The sequence below is a fragment of the Patiria miniata genome, unplaced genomic scaffold (assembly GCF_015706575.1).
Source record: "Patiria miniata isolate m_02_andy unplaced genomic scaffold, ASM1570657v1 HiC_scaffold_11, whole genome shotgun sequence".
Classification (NCBI taxonomy): domain Eukaryota; kingdom Metazoa; phylum Echinodermata; class Asteroidea; order Valvatida; family Asterinidae; genus Patiria; species Patiria miniata.
In genome coordinates this window covers 3,648,912-3,668,774 of record NW_024037049.1, presented here as the reverse complement: position 1 = coordinate 3,668,774, position 19,863 = coordinate 3,648,912, and the positions used below count along the sequence as shown (strand labels likewise).

Sequence of the window (19,863 nt, the reverse complement as noted above, 5' to 3'; positions counted from 1 at the left end):
AAAAAAGTAATCATGAAACTTGCTTATTTTGTTTAAAAATAGAGCACAATTTTAGTAATGTTTTGAAAATAATGATTAAATTTGAGCCCTTGGTGGCGCTAAATATACACCGACAAAACTGTAGAGGGCAGCAAACAGCCGACCAGAGAAAGCGAGAGCGCGGAGAAAAAAACTTGCTGAAGAAATACACAGTAAACACTAACATTACATTTTTTTTATGAGAGTTTAGTTTATGCATTGATTTCGGCATGTTTGCTGTGTCTAGTATGATGATTATTATAACAATGTTTTTAGAGTTTGGTCATTGTTGGTTTTATAATTTAATTTGTTCATGCAGAAACTAAAAAGTTAAGGGGGGGGGCGGGGGCATTTGTGCTGGGGGGGATGCGAGGCCGTTGGGGGGGGGGGGGGGGGGAGGAGGCCTGGGGAGACTACTCTGGCCCTTCACATAAGACCTAGTACTTGCTTTTCAAGGCCTAGGCCTAACTCTTTTCAGTGTAATGCCTAAACAATACACTGTAGTGTAGGCTAGTAGTTAGGTAGTAGCCTAGTAGTACAGAAAACTTTAAAACGGTTTGCTGTCGCTGATGTTCGAGCTGCCATATCAGCATTGCATGGCATGTCTACGGTACAAGTGCCACTGATATTGGCTGCCCACATGGCAAACGTTGAGTCATGGCAAAGAAACGAAGGAGTTTCTGGACAAAATGTTGCAACCTGACACCACTTTTTTCTTCATATATCATCTCAATGAAGGTCATTCATTGTACAAATGATGATTAGACATGAATCTGGGACTGAGAAACATTTCCAATTTTGTTAGGAAATACTTAGAAATTTTTCTTGACTCTCCATCCATAGACTTTGTACACAATCGTGGAAGTGGCGTCAGGTTACAACATTTTTTCCGAGTTCCTATTTCAATATGCAATTCCATGCAAATGTAAAAAAGAATAATCTCTCATTTCTGTAAAACTTTAAACTGGACAAAACATTGATGATTGGGTGTAAGACTATGTCAGATCTTAATTTTGCTGCCTTTCGTCAGCACTCTCTGGATTATTATCATCGAGGAAGACACGGCTCATGCCAATGTATCAGAAAGAAACTTGAAAGGCAAACATTTTCTTGATGAACTGGATTTGCCTAAAGAACATCGATGCCTCATATGGTGACATATATGTTTCCTGCACTTGGACATATGGTGTTCTACCCTAGTCCAAAAATGTGTGACTGTGTATATGACATGTATGAGAGTCCCAAAACTTAAATTATTAAAAACCTGCAATACAAGAAAATAGACTGGCACTTGAAACAACCAGTCCAACACCGCTTCAGTACTGCATCAATCAACTGTCAACTGACTGTGCCAAAATAAATATCTAGGATGTTGGGTACTAGGTCACTTTTCTAGATATTTCTCCATAGACAGGCACCAGACTAATGACAATAAATAAAGAAGTCAGTCTTGTCAAACAGTTGGACCGTGGATGGACATGTAGAAGTCCAGCCTTTAGCCTCATTTTGAAATCACTTGACTTCTCTCTCTTGTGCAAGCCACTGCCAAATATTGAAGAAAAGTCTCCTTTAAAAAATTGAATAAAGTCTTCAAACTTGGTTGGTGAAATACTGAGGAACTTTTCTTTGCCCATTGAAAGTTTTGGAGAAATTTGCAGGCTAAAGAGTGAGTGAAGTTTTGAGCACTTAACGTCCCAGTCTAGTCCTACCCACAGTTGAGTTTGGAAATGTTTTACTAGCCTTGCTTTTCTGCTTTTATTCTGTTTTCTTTAGACTGTGTTGTTCACATTGACCATGAGGTTGTCAGCAATGCCCAGTGACGCTGGTTATGGAGAACAGGAGCAAGATGCTAATACGGCACTGTTGGAGCTTGATAAAGGCAAGTTGGAAATGCACCGAGTGTTGCTTAGTGTTGCAGAAATACTTACTGTGAGAACAAAGACTTTATTGCTTGTCTGGATTCTCCGGTCTTTAGTGAAAAGGAAATCACATGGTTGACTAGTCAACAAACTCGCTGTAACCACTTCGCATATGGGAAATTTTGGTTTTCGCAACAGGCAAAATTTTCCAGCCAACTTCTGATATACAGCCAAATGCCACAAATACTGATTTTCCAAGACTAATTTTCAACAGTATTTGTGCGATATTTCTTGCCGAATCCTCATATGTTACAGTACTCTGGGGTGTACACTGGAGCGTAAATTGTACAACAATAGGCTGTGCACTACCCGTAGAACTATAGGGTTCCACATGACCGTATAAATCTCCATGTTGCTCAGTACGGAACATAGCTTTTTTCATCATTTTTTGCCGAGATCGGGACAGAATACACCAGTGTTTGTTTGATGCATTATACGTGAGTATGTCAAGAAGTACAGTATGGAGTTGAGGGGCAAACTGTGCAGCAGATTTCTGGCAATGGCTGTATGTTGATGTACATTTTTGTACTTAGTAGTTGTTTCGAAGTAGTCAACAAGGCGTTGGCGATTCGTCTATGGGGTTCCGCTACCATAGTTCTAGGGGTAGCCGTGCGCAACAGCCAATTCAAGATCAACACACGGTCTGCATCCACAGACTTCACAAACTCTGTGTGTGTGTACAAAAAGCATGAGGGATTAGCGTGTTTCAGGCATGCAACTTTTCCTCGGATCAGCTGATTTCCTCTTTTTTTACTTCCCATGTGTGCCATTGAAAATAGAAAAACACTGTACAAAGTCTGGGAAAAATTTGAATTTCCTCTTTTTTTGTGATTTCCCAGTTGCATGCCTGGTGTTTAGACGTCACCTGGAGGCAAGTCGAGGCAATCTTGACGTCTTAACCCGTCAGCCATGGCCAAGTTCGCGCTAGGACTATAGTTGACCGATGGTAAATCTAGTCGATGGTGGTTGACTACGCTAGTTGATTATTTGTAACCAACGTACTGAGGCTGGTTGCATCGCTGGTAACCAATAGCCGCGCGCATTCATAACGCTAGCAGAGAACCAGAATCCAGAAGTTTTGCAATGACAGCGTTTGACTAGAGACGTTTGCATGTTGCTATTAGTGTGCAGGCGTAAGTTACGTCACAAATCAACCACTAGTCGACTAATGGTCCTTGCCCGAACTTGGCCTCAGCCTGTGTATAAAAACAGCCATTGTGTGTTATCATGTCCTCCGACCCGAACTGGTTAATGAATTTTTTGGTTTTTTTTCTTTCAGGTCTACGATCTCTCAAAGTGGGGGAACAGTGTGAGGCCATAGTGCGTTTTCCTCGGCTGTTTGAGAAGTATCCGTTCCCTATCCTCATCAATTCTGCCTTCTTGAAGCTTGCTGACGTCTTCAGGGACGGGTAAGTGGCCTCTTGCCCAACTGCTGTTGCTGTTGTTTCTGTGTTTTGGCTTTTCCATAATGTGCGGAAAAGTCATTGGTTTTGTTAGTTTTTTTTTGTTTATTTTTCTTCTTCTTCCTTGTTCTTCTTCCCAAATCCCATAGAAATTGTATATGTTTCATTTTCGGGGTCACTTTTGACATTAAACATGCTTCTATCTTGAAACTTTGCACAAACTGAGACCCTTTACTGAACTCATGCATATTGTTCAGACGTCATGATGACATCATCATGTGTCATGTGACGTCATCTTAAAGCTGCATTTTTCAAAGGCTTATATCTAGAAAACTACAAGGCAAATTGGATTGAAACTTTGTATGTCTATAGGCAGGGATGTCTATAGGCAGGGATGTCTGTAGGCAGGATGGTTAGCCGCAAGCTTGCAGGGAGACGGTTATTCGGTGACTCTGGCCACAAGTACACGTATAGTGCGCTTGTAAAGTTGCTGGAGCGCAGGTTTGGGTCAGCTCGACAGAGTGAAAATTATCTCGTCGAACTGAGACATCGGCGCCAAAAGCCGAAGGAGACTCTGCTTGAATTAGGGCAAGCGATTCACGAATTGACAGCGAGAGCATACCCTGAGTTGCAGGAAGATGCTCGTGAGAGGTTGGCTAAGAACCACTTCATAGATACTGTTGACAGTCATTCAGTTAGGGAGGGCATCAATAGGGCTCATCCAAAAACTTTGGATGAAGCAGTCCAGGCTGCCCTGGAGACTGAGAACTTCGAGAAGGTTGAACAGCACAGATTGCTGGACTGGAAGCCCGCCAAATTGGCGAGAGCTTTGGGCTCAGTAACTGAACAGAGGCTTGACACTCTCGAGGAAAATCTCAATAAGCAGGCCAAAACTTTGGACTCTGTGGCTGAATTGGTGAAGTCTTTGTCGGGTCAGATTACAGGTCAAGGTCAGGGTAGGGGCGTGTTGTCTCCCCAGACTCACAAGCCCGGTAGGCCTGAACCTGGGGCCTTGCGGTGTTTCAGATGTGGTGACAAAGGGCACTTCGCCCGGGAGTGCAAGAAAACTCCAAAGCAGGGAAACGTCAGTCAGCCCCCTGTAGAACCCGCGGGAGGGCTGGGTGGTCAAAAGGGTTCAAGAGACAACACAGGGACAGCGAGGGTGGTGGTGGAGAGAAAAGGTCAAAGCCTGGGGATGGGCAACGAGTTATAAGTTATAACTCTGCCTAATCCCAGTCATGGAGCTCGTTATGGTTTGTTTGTTGATGGGATGGTCAGGACGACAAAGTGTCGATTTTTGATCGACACGGGGTCCACCGATACTTTGATAAATAGTACGGTGTACTACCAAATTCCTAAGGAGAAGAGGCCCATCTGACAGACGGAAGACGTTCAGGTAAAGCAAGTTGACGGTAGTCGGCTAGCCGTGTTGGGTATAGCTTGGGTAGAGGTGGGTCGAACCACGCACCAAGTCAGGGCAGTGTTTGTTGACATGAAGTACTGTGGTATCCTGGGCATGGATTTCCTGGTACCCACAGGTGGAAATTTAGATTTCCAGTCGAAAGAGTGGAGGCTCAATGGTGAGCGAATCAAATGCACAAATGGTGCTGGCGAGCATTTTGTTGGTCGTGTTGTAGTTTCTAAAACTACAGTGATTCCGTCAGGTCATGAGGCCGTGGTCCCGGGTATAATTGCTCGGAAGGGTGCCGACTTGGTCGGGCCTACCATGGTGGAACCGATGGAAAGTGGCGGTGACCTAGCCAAGAAGGGCTTGGTGTTGGCCAGATCTCTGGTTGAGACTGAAGCCGATGTTGTTGCGTTGCGGGTCTTCAATCCCGGAAGGGAGAAAAGAGTTGCCCGTGAGGGGACAACAGAGGGAACGATCTCCCAGGTAGAAGTTGGTTCAATTCATGGTGAGTAGGATAGGGTGACAAATGCTGGTGAAGAGTTACCCCAGCACTTACAAGATTTGTTTGAGAAGGGTACAGCTAATGTGGAGGCTATGTACCATGGGGATGTCCGGAAATGTCTTGTAGACTTTCAGAGCGTGTTGTCCAAGGGTGACCATGACATTGGTCGCACGGACGTGGTGCAGCATCACATAAATACTGGTGATGCTAAGCCGATGAAAGAGCGGATGAGGCGTCATCCGTATTGCCATCAGGAGGAAATCCAGAGGCAAGTCGGTGATTTGGAAAAGAGGGGGGTGATTGAACCTTCCGACAGTCCATTAGCGGCAAATGTTGTTTTGGTTGACAAAAAGGATGGTACGAAACGCTTCTGTATTGATTACAGAAAGTTGAATTCGGTGACCATCAAGGATGCCTATCCGGTGCCGCGCATGGATGAAACATTCGATGCGTTGGGCGGGCGAAGTGGTTTATACACTTGACTTGGCGTTGGGGTACTGGCAAGTCGCTCTGGATGAGGACGCCAGCCAAAAGTCAACATTTGTTGTGAGGAGCGGGTTGTACCGGTACAAATGCATGCCTTTTGGGCTGTGCAATGCCCCGGCGACATTTGAAAAGGTCATGGCCGGTTTGCAGTGGGAAATCCTACTGATTTATTTGGATGACATCATCGTGTTTGGTCAGTCGGTGATGGAGACCCTAGAACGTCTCCGGGTAAGCTCAAGCCCAGCAAGTGTCATTTGTTTCAGAGGTCAGTGGCTTACCTAGGGCACATTGTGTCCTCAGAAGGGGTAGCCACGGATCCTCAGAAGATTGAGGCAGTGGCAAATTGGCCGGTTCCAAGGTGTGTACGAGATGTGCGAAGCTTTTTAGGCCTCGCATCGTACTACCGGAAGTTCATAAAGGGGTTTGCAGAAGTGGCGAGTCCACTTCATGCGTTGACCGAAAAATCAAGAGAGTTTGTGTGGAGTGAGAGTTGTCAAGAGGCATTTGACGAACTGAAGGGCGGGCGTTTGAAGCCGCCCCAGTTTTGTCATATCCTATGCCCGAGGGTGACTTCATCCTGGACACCGATGCCAGTGGTGAAGGTATCGGGCGGTGTTGTCGCAGGTCCAGGGTGGTGACGAAAAAGTGCTTGCGTAAGCGAGCCGGAAGCTCAGCAAACCTGAGTGAAATTACTGTGTCACTTGTAAAGAGTTGTTGGCTGTGGTTGTGTACTTGAAGTATTTCAAACAATACTTGTACGGCCGCAGGGTGACGGTCAGAACTGACCATGCCGCATTGCGGTGGGTGCTTAATTTTAAGAACCAAGAGGGTCAGCTGGCGAGGTGGATTGAGGTCCTGTCTCAATATGACTTGGTCATTGAGCACAGGAGTGGCAAGAAGCATGGTAATGCTGATGGGTTGTCGAGACGGCAATGCAAACAGTGCGGCCGTGAGGAAGTGGTCAAGGAGGATGAGGCAACTGGTGTGGTACCCGAGGTTCAGCCTCAAGGGAGTGAGTTTTTGGTTAGGGGCGTAGCTGCCCAACCAACCCTGTCTCGAAGTGCTTTAAAGGAAGCACAGTCACAAGATGACACCATGAGTTGGCTCATGAAGTTGAAGGAGGACGGTGATAGTCGTCCTGAGTGGGAGACGGTCTCGCACTTGTCAGCAGCCTGTAAGACCTATTGGTCACAGTGGGACCAGTTAGAGGTCCGAGATGGAGTTCTACATAGGAGGTGGGACTCCGACGACGGAAAGTCCGTCCGGTGGCTGTTGGTTTTGCCACTGAAGTTCCGGAAGGAAATTCTGTCAGAGTTGCATGGTGGGCAACTTAGTGGTCATTTGGGGGTCAGCAAAACTCTGGCCAAAGTCAAAGCCAGGTACTTCTGGCCAGGCATGTCTGCGGACGTACGGTCTTTTCTCCGAGGTTGGAATGTCTGTGCCAGGAGAAAGTCGGCTGCCAAGTAGAGGGTTGCGCCCCTACAGCAGTATCGAGTTGGTGTTCCAATGGAGCGAGTAGCAATAGACTTGCTCGGGCCATTGCCCGTCACGGACAATGGTAATCGTTGGGTGTTGGTGGTTGGCGACTACTGCACTAAGTGGATGGAAGCATTTCCGCTTCTTGACGCTACTGCAGTTACAGTTGCGCACACTTTGGTGACTGAGTTTGTCTGTCGATTCGGGGTGCCCCAAGAACTTCACTCTGATCAGGGCACAAACTTTGAGTCAGTAGTGTTCAGGGAAATGTGCCAAATTCTCGGCATTTCGAAAACCCGGACAACCGCCTATAATCCGAAATCGGACAGCATGGTTGAGAGGTTTAACAAAACCTTAGTCAACATCGTGGCGATGCTCATTGACCCTAGGCGAAGGCAGAAGGACTGGGATGAGTTCCTCCCCTTTGCGACCTTCGCTTACAGGTGCACGCCGCAAGACTCGATTGGGGAATCGCCCAACATGATGATGTTGGGGCGAGAGGTGAATGTCCCAGTGGATCTGGTGACAGGGTGTCCTGAGGTTGAGGTGGAAGCCACTGCGGACTTGGCTGAAACGTTACAAAGTAATAAGCAGGAGGCCCATAATAGGGCGAGGAATTGTCTCGGGAAAAGTGCCTGGAGGCAAAAGAAGAATTTTGAAAGGAGAGCGTCTCAACATGGGTTGAAGGAGGGCCAATTTGTGTGGCTACACAACCCTGCGAAGAAAAAGCACTTGTCCCCCAAACTCCAACTTAGATGGGAAGGACCATGGCTTGTTGTCAAGAAGTTGTCAGATGTGACAGTTCGAATCCAGCTTAGGCGTGGTGGTAAACTAAAGGTTGTCGATGTAGACCGACTAAAACCATATGTCAATGAAGGCAATTGAACCGTAAGGTTGTCAGTCCAGGGATAAGGTGACAGAAAGCCTCCCCATGGATGCAATCCCCGAGGTTCAAGATGACAGAGAGTCGTCTGAGGAGTTGGCCGAAGTGGCCGAAAATGAGGATCCTGTGATGAAAAATACCATTACATAGGAGTTGAGTCCAAGTAGTCCAGCCAGGCAGTCAGAACGGCCGGATGAGTCACCACCAAGACGGTACCCAAGACGGGCCCACAAATTGCCCCTGCGGTATCGTTAGTGTCAAGATTTGCTGTTGAGGTAGTTGAGGGATGAGGCTCCAGTCTCCCCTGGTTCATCCCCCGCATTCCTGCATCCCCCCACTGGAAGAGGTGGCGAGAGCATCCCAGCACGCCCCGAAGTAACCCCATTCCAGAGAGACATCCCCCGGAAAAAGATGAGGACGGCAACTGTACAGGTCCAGTCATCATCTCAGACTTGGCCGGATGGCAACCTCATTATCTCCGAAGAGAACCACCGGATGAGCTACAAGCAAGTGTCCGTTGATGAGAACGGGCGTCCTGTCGACAAGTGAACGACGGGTTCCAGTTAATGTTTTTGTGTGTTTAATCAATTTTCTAAAGCTTCTAAGGTTTTAAACAGTTATATTTCTTTCTTAAATGTTTTCTTAAAAGTTTTATTGAAAGTTTCATAAATGTTTTTTATAAAAGTTTATTGTCGGTAAAGAAAAAAAAATGTATATAATTTAATTGAAAAATTCGTTGTTTAAACTCTGTAAAATTTATCCCAGTTAAATCATGTAAAATTCCGATTGGCGAAAATCTTGCCATCCAATTAAGTGTACATTTCATCAGTCTTAAATTATCCTTAAATTTCTGCCTTTAATCTGTATAAAATAAATGCAAATTTCCCCTAAATTCTTGTGAATATTTAATGAGCTAAAATTTGACCCAGATGAGTATAATTTTTCCTTAAATTTCTTGTGAATATTTAATGAGCAAAAATGTGATTCAGATGCTGTACGATAATTCGCTGTAAAATCTTGTGAATATTTAATTAGCAAATTTTGGGGTTGCGCTGGTGTGTGTAGCTGAATTCTGGCTTACACACACGGCATAGCGGGTACCCTGCTAACGGACTGTATACATTGCTAAGCGGCTGTTGTGACGCTGTGTTTTGCTGACTTAGCGATTCATTACTAGCGCTATGCATAGTTGCTCATTGCTGTTATTGTTGTCTAGTGCTTAATGCTCTGTGCGTTGTTGCATAGACGAGCAGCGGGCTATCTCCAGTAATTAAAGAAAGACCCTGTTATTAAAACAACCCACCAAATCACATGCTAATTAATGTACCTGATTATTGTTGAATAAATTATGATCATTGTTGTTTGAGATTAGCGACAATTCTGCTTCCGGTGTTTATGTTTACAGGTTTATTGTGCAATTAATTAACAGAGATAAATAATCAACACTCATTCATAATCGGGCGGTAGATTTCCACCAAAACGGACCTGCACTCTTAGCCTTGAAGGTCGCTCTGAGTGATCTCTCGTCTAGGGAAGAGCCTTGGTTTGGGAGGATTGTCCACACCCCACTAGGAGTCAGACTTATCCTAACAGACTTGGGTTGGCCCGGGGGGTTCCCGCCACAGTAGCAAACGGGGTATCCTAATGTACATGTAGCTAACAAAATTCCCCAAAGGTCTGTATAAATGACGTCATCATAAGACAATCAGATTCAAAATTACGACCCCTCCAATGAGTGTGGACTTTTTTTTTTTTGGCGGTGTCTATTTCTACTTTGTTACCTTCTTGTAGGAGTAACTTTCTGCGTCTGTGCGTGGTGAAGGTTGCACAACAGAGCCGGCTCCATTTGGACAAGATACTCAACGTGGATGAGTTCGTCCGGCGAATCTTTTTTGTCATCCATAGCAACGACCCTGTTGCCAGGGCGATAACCCTCAGGTTTGACTTTTAAAACTTTTTGCAGGCTTGCATTTTTCTTGAGATCAGATGATTTTTTTCGTTCCTTCATCTCCATGTTTTTTTTTTAACCTTGAATTCTTCTTTAAACCTAACCCCCTAGGCCTTTTTTGCCAGAAACCGTCCTCAATCCTCCAAAATTGTGCACTGATATTCAGATGAAGGATACCCAGCGCCTCAATCCTTCAAAAATCGTCAGACAGTCCTGCCTCAAAAATTGCATTCATCCTCAATCCTCCAAAATCATCCTCCTCTTCAAACACCATTCAGCCTCATTCCTCCAAAATCCTCACGTGCTTCAACACCATTCGTCCTCAATCTTCCAAAATCCTTCAAAACCACCAGGAGGACTTTGGAGGATTGAGATGAGTTGGGGTTAAACATCCAAGTTGAAAACATTTGTGTTTCAAGAATGTTGGGTTCCATGACACATTATTAGAAAGCCTGTTTACAGAAAGCCTGTATATTTGTTATGGAGAAAATAAGCTTGGGTGTTCTTTTGGATGTTCAGAACCATATTTTCAAACACCATTCATCCTCAATCCTCCAAAATCCTCCTAAACCACCAGGAGGATTTTGGAGGATTGAGATGGGTTAGGGTTAAACATCCAAGTTGAAAACATTTGTGTTTCAAGAATGTTGGGTTCCATGACACATTATTAGAAAGCCTGTTTACAGAAAGCCTGTATATTTGTTATGGGGAAAATAAGCTTGGGTGTACTTTTGGATGTTCATATCTGCTGAAACCTACCCATTGGTAGTCTGAGTATGACGGAGCAAGTCTCGTGTATAACGTCTGATATGTCAAAGCATGCAGATTTATGCGATCTTCCGCCTCAGCCACATCGAATCGACTTTACTAAATCATGACGTCATTTCATTCCCAAATCTGGACTAAATGTGTGATTGGTCAATTCGAATGCAGTGTTTTGTAATACAACAACAGTCGGGCGCGTATTGCGTAACATAATACAGAGCGCGTGACCACAGCCTTTATTGCTGTGTCTAGGGTATTATTTTTTTTATCCATGGCTATGACGCGACAATGGTGAATGACCGAAGACCCGATATGGAAAGCACCCGCTGATTGGTCAAAAAGTAGAGGTCAAGATGCGGTTGTCTTGCATAATTAATCATCTGCTCAAATGTAATAGTCATAGACTAACCATTGGTTTGAAAATCTTTATAAGTTTATCTGAATAGGAAAAATAAATGAAATGTAAAAGTTTTTCTTGATTTTATTTTCAGAGTCTTGGGAAGTATCGCAGGCATCATTGCCGAGAAGAAGAATGTACACCATAGCATTCACAATGGTCTGGATTCCCACGACAGGGTAGAGCTTGAGTCAGCCATCTATGCTGCCTCCTGCTTCTCTGCTGAATCAAGGTACCTGACTATATCGCTGAAAATCCCTGAAATAACAGTTTTTTTCTATTGTATATATTGGTTTGGTGTTATGTTTGACGACTGGAATCGTCTTTGAAGAATATGATTGTTAACAATCTCTAAGGTAGGAGTGGGATTAGTGAGATTTTGTTCTGATTTGAGCATTTTTGAAGAATTCTTTTTGAGATTTGGAATTACTGAGGTTTTACCGTGAAGGTGCCTTAGGAGAGAGAGGTGGAGGGAGTGATTCCCTATTTGCAGGGGACGTATTAAGCCGAGAACCCTAAACCCTAAATTGTTACTCACGAGTACCTGCCTCTACTCGCCAGGATGAGTACTCGAGTAGATGAAAAACCACAAGTAGACCAAATAGTAGCATAAACTACTCGCGAGTACTCGAGTAATTGATACTTGTCCAGTGGTAGTAACTATGCAAAAAAGTAACAGGCGACTTTTTCCTGCGCCGCATACTTATCTATTAATCGCGTGCACTTCACGTATAATGTGGTGCTTAGATAGCGCCTTATACCAAAGGTGTCAAAGCGCTTTACAATTATTACCCCTGTTCATCAGGCAACGAGACCACTTCTGCAGCAGCTGAGTATCAGCCCATATGGCCCGTACTTTCGCAGGTACCCATTTACTCCTGGGTGGAGAGAAGCAATGCGTGACAAAGTGCCTTGCCCAAGGGCACACGCACCATAACCCCAGGCTTGACTTGAAAAACGCACAACCTGCAGCTTTACCTGCAGACCACAAATCCAGTGCCCTTAACCACGAGGCCACAGCACTCCACACAGGGGCACCCACGTAACACGTGCGTCAATCAGTGCCTACGTGTGATTTGTCCGTTTAGCGGAGCTCTGACAAGTGCACGAAGTCCGTAAACTTGGCTTTTCTCTCTTCCCAGAACGTTTGCCTCAGGGATCTGTCACAAGCTAGCCGAGCTGATCCAGGGACTGTCCATTCCAGCCGAGATCAAGCTGAAGCTCATCCCGATCTTCAAGCACATGCACCACGACACTCCCTCGGCGGCCTTTGCCCGCCAGCTCTGCCTGGATCTCCTGCCGTCCTACCCAGCCAAGAGCTTCCTGACCATCACGCTGCGGACTTTATCACAGCTGGCCGCTGCTTCACTGGTTCATATTCCAGATCAGGTATGTTTAGTTAATTAATTAACCGTGCCTTGCTAACATTTTTAATAGCCACTGTCCAACGGTCATACTGTCATGACGAAAACGGCCGTCTTAAGAAAGTGGCTAGTTTCACACACCATTTTGGACCTCTGTTGGGAGCCCCTGGGGAGCCCTTATGTAAACAAAACTCCCCTCCCTGCTCCACAGTCCCAGCGAGATAATCACTGGTGGTTAAATGAACTACCACCTGTTGGCCACACTGCTTTCTGGAACTATACTTTCCGGTGATTGTGGTTTATGCTAGCATAGCAGTAAAAGATTGTTCTCGGCCATTTGTTCACCGATTTTCACAGTTCAACATATAAAACAAGTCAACATTTCAGGTACATCATCATGATAATACTTAAAGATTGAATTTAGCAATGAAATAATCTGCTTGAAATCTCTCAGGCAGAGTGTCCTTCGCTCCTTTATGGAACCTATTATAGGATAAGCGCAGCTAAGAGTCTTAATCCCCCCAGGGTCAACTCTCCAAAATGGTGTGTCCCAACCCGAGTGGTGGCGTATATGGTTAGTCGGGTTGGTCTTAAGAGGAGTGTTCGCCTCATAGTTAACTACAGATTTGAATAGGGTCCAAATACAAGTCCGCTACTTTATGTCTATCATATTTAGGTTGAATAAGTGGTAAGAGAACTGCAAACAGCCATCACTTGAGCTTGCTGACTAGCCTTGTTGACAGGATTATCCATGCCCTGCGGATAGGCCAGCTAAACTCGCTATAAGGATTTTATTACACAAACGTGGTTCTTGTCATGGGGCTTGTGTTTGGCTTGCATTTTCAGGGTCAATAGTTCAACCTACTTTAAAGGGGTACCCACAACGTTATTTGGTATGTTTGACTGAGGAACTTGTGAAATATGATTTTTTTTTTGCCTGTCAGAATAATTCAAAACTTGAGGAAACAGGATTTTTTTTTAGAGCACAGTGGCACAGCGGACTAGTCAAACTCACTCAACAGACCATGAACAGACAAAGCAGGCAAGTTGTGGGCACAGCTGGCTTATCAATTACCCACGGCCAAAGCGAAGCTGTATCGAGTTACAGAAACAGTCAAGGCCTGTCAGTCTTGCTTTATGTAGGCTGGGAATTCTTAACTGTTGAAACCAGTCACTTGATTGATTTTGACTTTAAGGATAACTTGGCACAGAATGTATGTTTGCATTCTTTTTGTTTTGTGCCCAATTTTGATACAGGAGTTGATATGTAAGTTTTTGGTTTTGTTAGGTTGGTCTTCTTTTGGGCTATCTATGCCATGATCCCCGCATAGCCGTTCAGATGACCTGCGTACAGGACTTGTGCCTCTTGGCCAGGAAGGCACCTCACATGTGGACTGGCGACAACCTCTCTACTCTGACCCAGCAGTGCCAGGGTCGCGAGTCAACAACCTTGCTGGCCAACCGACTCAGAATCCTGGCCATTCTCTTTGCCACGCCGGCCCTGTTGTTGCAGGAACAAGGTACTTATACAAGAATAAGATTTAAACTTTAATTTCCTCCAGATGCATGCTCTTCAACATATTAACCCTCCGAGCAGCAAAGCGGTGATACAATTCTCCACATATTCCAAATATGGGCATAACTTTTTTTTCTTCAATGGGCCAATTAGGCCAAGCTTCCATGTAATCCTCACCCCTACTATACACCACAAGCCTGTAGACTCCCATTGGCCAGACCCTAGCCACTCCGGAGTAAGGAGTGTTGAAAGACAGAAGCCAAGATGGCGGCTCATGCCTTTGTGCAGTAATTAGAGAAAGTGGCGGCCAAACCCTTCGTGCCGCCGATCCCTTTGTGTCAATCCCTCGTGCCGCCCAGAGCTCAGACAGGTTGTAAACAATCCCTGACGATGTGAATGACCTATATCTTGTGCATGTACAGGCATGCAGGGGTTATTGACCTAGAAACACATGTGGTGATAAAATTCTCCACGTGGCAACTCCGTGTGATTTTTTTTTCATGAAGTACTTCAATTTGTTAGTTGTGTGCATAGATGTAAAAAAAAACAACCTGCAATGTTCCCTATTTTGGTGTTTGCAACCTTCTAGAGAAGGATTTTATTTGGGTTGCTTTTACAACCTAATGCACAACAAGATCTGGCTGAATGATTCTCGGGCTGCAAATAACAAAAAAAATGTAAAATAATTATTTCATTACTCAACAGGGGCGAGTTTTCATGTTTAATGTCTCATTTAAAAGTTGCTGACTTATGTATTGCCTAGAAAAAGAGCAGTTTAAAAAATTTGGGATGACAATTCGGGCAATTCACAATGCCGTGCGTCATCAAGATTTTGCCGTGCAACAAAACATGTCCCATTTGAATGAGTGTCAGCAGACAACTTGAGCTAATTTGTTATAGATTGGGGCATAGCGTTCTGCCGCCTTACAAAAAACACCATATTGATAAAAAGAAAAGAAAAGGGCGAAATGATATTCGCATCATACACTTATGAAACTACTGACTGGAAAAACGCAACATTTCAAATGTCCCGCTCTGCAAATTTGTCAACCATCTCCCACAATGCACTGTGAAAAATGAAATCTCCGTGGCAAACTTTTGGTGGCGCACTGCATTGTGAATCGCCCGAATTGAATAATAATAATAATGTGTATTTATATAGCGCACCTAATAACCAGTATCGGTGCTCAAGCAGCTACATCATGATTGCCCTGCTCATTGGGCCAATGAAACGTACATTCCAAATACCATCTCAGCTTCCTGGGGAGTATACAGCTCGATGCTGCCATTTTGGCATTAAGTAGCTAAAATCAATCACATTAGCCATCTCTGCCCTCACAGGTACCCATTTACTCCTGGGTGGGGAGAAGCAATGAGTGACAAATTGCCTTGCCCAATTGCACACGCACCATAACCCCAGGCTGGACTCGAACCCACAAACTGCCGAATTACCCGCAGACCACAGATTCAATGCTCCAGACCACAACACCAAAATCCCTTGCAGAGAGCAACTTCACGTGTTTGTCAATCATTTTTTTTAAAAAGGAAGGCCAGTTTCTCTTATTAACTACTTACAGACGGTATACATTTCAAATTGTTTTGTCAAAGATCAAAACCAATTGTTCCAGATGAACATTTGAATTTGTGCTGACAGATGACACTTCAATTGAAGTTTAGAATAATGGATTCCTGCCTTTTCTGTTCATCACATGTATCCATGTATTACATCATGATCATCTTCCGTTCTCTTTGTGCCTCCTAGTTGAGGCCATTGCAACCCTCTGTAGCACCCTGAGTCACCACTGGGACGTGAGCGTCGCGGCAACGGCCATCCAGATAAGGACCCTTCTGGCCAAATGGGGGAATGCTGGCCCTGGTTTCCATGACAACCGAGAATCCCTCGTCCTCTCGTACATGGCGATAGCATCGGCAGCTCAGAATGTTGTCATACAGTGCTTGGCCGAGGAAACAAGGACATCAGTACAAGCCCTCAAGGTAAATAATATGAAATACTTAACATCATCATACTGTCAGTACGTGGTAAACAATTTCAGCAATCTCAATTTTATTATTGTTACAATTATTATTAGTTACTTATTTCTGGTAATGAAACCAAGTATTCCTCAAAAGCGCCCTAGGCACTGTAGCTCGCAAGCCTGAAGAAACCTGCAGAGAGAAGACAATGAGAAGAACACTTGTAGAGATGTTGATGTTTGTCATGTTTGTCGGCAGGTCGTGCTGGGCTGTGTCCGTGATTTGAGTGAGAGGTGTCCAGAGGCCCTACCAGCATTGATCAACACACTGACCACCGCTCTGACATCCACCTCAGGTGAGAAGTCTTTGCAGGCACAGCTCCATAACATAGTATTAAAAAAAACATAGTTTCATGGTGGATAGTTGATTTTTACTCCCCCTCGTTATTGGAAGTTCACAAACTAGTTCCCACGCCAAAGGCGAGTCCATTTTCAATTCATCACATCTATATTGTAAAAGACGAGGGAACTAGTTTGTCAACTTCAAATACCAAGAGGAGCTAATAATTTGTAGAGTATGGTGCAGTTGTACATGCAGGAGTGCTTGTTGTTGCACTCGTGGTCATGCCCGTACTGTATGGTGTCGTTGCACAAGCAGCAGTCGGTGAGCACACCGCTGCCTTGTTCGGCGTCTTTTTGCCGTCAGTTTTTTCCTTATGGTTACCATGGATCACAATTCTTCCGTCGGAGATTAAGAAAGGACAAAAGCGAAGTGAAGTATTTGATACAAATAATTATTTCACTCCGTGAAGAAAATGACAGCGGTTCCCGCTATCACCCGTTGTGGCGTAATGACTGCGCATGCGCGTGGCGGGATCTCACGGAATCTCTCGCGATATTTCGAAATAAAATATGTTATATCTCGTTTATTATACCTCATGCCTATTTACCAAATTTCATCTAGTTATCTGGGCAAAATGTTGGTGTGTGCCGCCATTATTTCATGTAGCTAGGGCAAAGTTTGTGAGTGCACACTACCTCCGTGTAGTAGTTCCGTTATTGTTTTTGCGTAGTAGACTTATTGCACTGGTTACTTATGCAATAGTTGACTGCACATCACATTTCCCCTGTGCGCGAATCCCTGATAAATAGCAAAACTATCGGCCGACATGTAATGGTGAATGGTCTGTTAAGAAGTCGGCTGTCACTCATGAATATGAGTTACTGTGCACACACGCTGGTTTTTTTTTTTTTGGTCTGATCTGTTAAATTAGCCAATGTTCAAAGAAAATGTTGTCTTTTGCGGACAGGGGAGAGCAGTTTGGCATTGTGCCAATGTCTTGTGTCTCTTGGGGAATCCCGACCGGAGGATCTATTCACCCATCACCTGCCGATCCTACAACAACTGTACGCTGATGCCCTCCATCAGGAGCAAGCTCAGGGCGACGGGAGAAACAACAGCGTGAAACACGATATGCTCGTAAGTCACTGGCATTTGTTAGACCATTACGATTGGATTACAGTCTTTTATCGATTGTGTTACTTAGTACTATGGACTTCTGTGCCATGATAACTACAGGGTGAGTCAAAACACACAAAACCCAAATGTCGGGACTATTGTTTTAGTGAAGTTCTGCATGTAGCACTTTCAAAATCTAGGATATGAAAGCCCAGTTCAAAAGCTTCTGATTCCGCCCCCCCCCCCCCAAGATCTCGGCTATCGAGTGCCGAAAAATTTTGAAACTCGGTACATGCATAGAGCTACTCATCGTGAACATACCCAAGGAATTTCATGACTATAGGTCAAAGGGTTTGGAATTATGGCTAATTAATTATTCATATGCACGAATGGTAATTGTGCTCTATGTACACGACATATATGGGAAAGTTCAGTATACTGGTATAGCGCCGGAAAATTATATGTTTTTTGGTAATCCGATTTTTATGTTTTTGGTATCAAAAGATGCGCAAGGCTCGAGGCTAAAAAGTCATAACAGCTCTGGTCGCAAAAAAAAAATTTCAAGGCTATCGCGGAAAAAGTTGAGGGGGCAGCTGATTCTGCCCCCCCCCCCCGGCCCTTTTAGGGTTAAAATTGATACTACCCGTCCTGTTATACAGGTTGGCTTAGCAATGTTGCTGCTGCTAGCCGACAGGAAGGGCCGATCCTGCCAGAGCATCAGTCAGAATATCCAGAGATTAGTTGATCACTACCCGTGGCCAGCGTACCGCATTGCGCACCAAGCAACAAGACTGGTGAGTAGCTTACGCCCCTCATGTTGCATCTGAATAATAGGTTGTGCCCATCACTGATGCATTCTTTATGAACATGGTATACTCAGTGTTGTCGCGAGAGATTGTGAGTAAAACAAAAATTACGAACTACTCATGGGGGACACGAACCCACGACCTCCTGCTTACTAGTGCAGGCGTCTTACCACTCCACCACCGAGCTTGCCAGGGTCGGCTGGCTGGTTCGAATCTGATATAGCAGCGGGTACCGCAACCGAATCAGAATACGTCAGTGAAGTGCAAAACCCTGTGAATTGATATCACCCCGATGCAGATTCCATCTGAAGTATCTGAATAATTTGACTTTGGCTAGCATTAATTAACACATGGGCCTATGGAAGTGGCTTAGTCCACTTTCCATAGACACGTTTGTTATTGCCGATCATAGCCATGTACTTCAGACGCGTCCTTACCAACGATATCCATCCCCTTTTTTATGGAGCTCTAGAGGTGTTTTCAAAAGGGGCGAGAAATGTCAGGATTTTTCCTCGTTTCAGGATTTTCGGCAGGATTTTTCCCGATGTCTGGATTGTTTGGTCAGGATTTTCCTGATTTCTGCATTTTTTAAGAATCCCTTATGAAATCTGGAATTCCGGATGGTTTTACTGTAAAGGTGTTTTACTTTTTACCATAAAGGTTTATATAGAACAAAAGAAATTGGCGTTCAGGGGTGCTTAAGGTCTATGCACTCGGTGACCATCAAAACTCTCTACAGAGTATTTTGTGGAGTTTTCAATTTCTCCCAATATTCTCCCTGAATCAAGTCACAAGTCTTAACAAGTCAATCATCAGTCTAGTACCAGTTAAAAGTCCCAAGTGCCAAGCTATTCAAATGACTTGTGACAAATGCATTCTTCAGGCATGCAACTTTTCCTCGGATCAGCTGATTTCCTCTTTTTTTACTTCCCATGTGTGCCATTGAAAATAGAAAAACACTGTACAAAGTCTGGGGAAAATTTGAATTTCCTCTTTTTTTGTGATTTCCCAGTTGCATGCCTGATTCTTATGTCATCGTTCATTCCATTAGTGTTGTGACCTGACATGATTTGCATTGCAGTATTACCTACCCTTTATTCTACAGCAGAAATACAGTTAACATAAAAAAAAAAAAATTATTGATATCATATTAAATTTTTTTTAATTGATTATTGGTACCAGTGTTCTTCCTATTCTTTCTTTGGGTGGGGGTTGAATATTGTAATTGCTCTTGTTCCACAATTTTGTATGTTTTCAGAATTGCCATGAAACTGCAGCGGAAATTTTTGTCAAGCTAGCAACACAGGTACTTTTGAATTGTTATATAAATAATGAAAGGTTTGCGGAAACACCATGTGCGAATAATTTCTCACGGTCTCCTGAAGATGGTCAGAGCATACTGATCGGAACGTCGAGTTCATACCTCTGGTTCTTTTCAGAACCATTCTCTTAGTTGAGAAATTATTCGCACATGGTGTTTCCGCAAACCTTTCATTATTTAGTATCTCCACCATGCAAAGCCTCAAATCTTACTGAATTG

General features: G+C 44.2%; 1 protein-coding gene across 3 annotated transcripts in view; it reads left to right on the top strand.

The window, feature by feature from the left end:
* The first annotated feature begins 56 nt into the window (after nt 1-56).
* LOC119742235 (integrator complex subunit 7-like) overlaps nt 57-19,863 on the top strand; it is a 28,858-nt gene continuing 9,051 nt past the window's right edge. Inside the window, exons 1-12 of one of the 3 annotated variants that reach the window (XM_038218266.1) lie at nt 57-191; nt 1,792-1,897; nt 3,217-3,346; nt 9,887-10,033; nt 11,300-11,437; nt 12,348-12,594; nt 13,858-14,089; nt 15,848-16,080; nt 16,318-16,414; nt 17,369-17,538; nt 18,177-18,311; nt 19,582-19,629. In XM_038218266.1, coding sequence (XP_038074194.1) covers nt 72-191; nt 1,792-1,897; nt 3,217-3,346; nt 9,887-10,033; nt 11,300-11,437; nt 12,348-12,594; nt 13,858-14,089; nt 15,848-16,080; nt 16,318-16,414; nt 17,369-17,538; nt 18,177-18,311; nt 19,582-19,629 — 1,803 coding nt within the window. In that variant the 5' untranslated portion in view covers nt 57-71. Of the gene's footprint in view, nt 192-604; nt 629-1,665; nt 1,685-1,791; nt 1,898-3,216; nt 3,347-9,886; nt 10,034-11,299; nt 11,438-12,347; nt 12,595-13,857; nt 14,090-15,847; nt 16,081-16,317; nt 16,415-17,368; nt 17,539-18,176; nt 18,312-19,581; nt 19,630-19,863 lie in introns of those variants that run through there. The other 2 variants (XM_038218267.1, XM_038218268.1) reach the window with 2 other exon arrangements.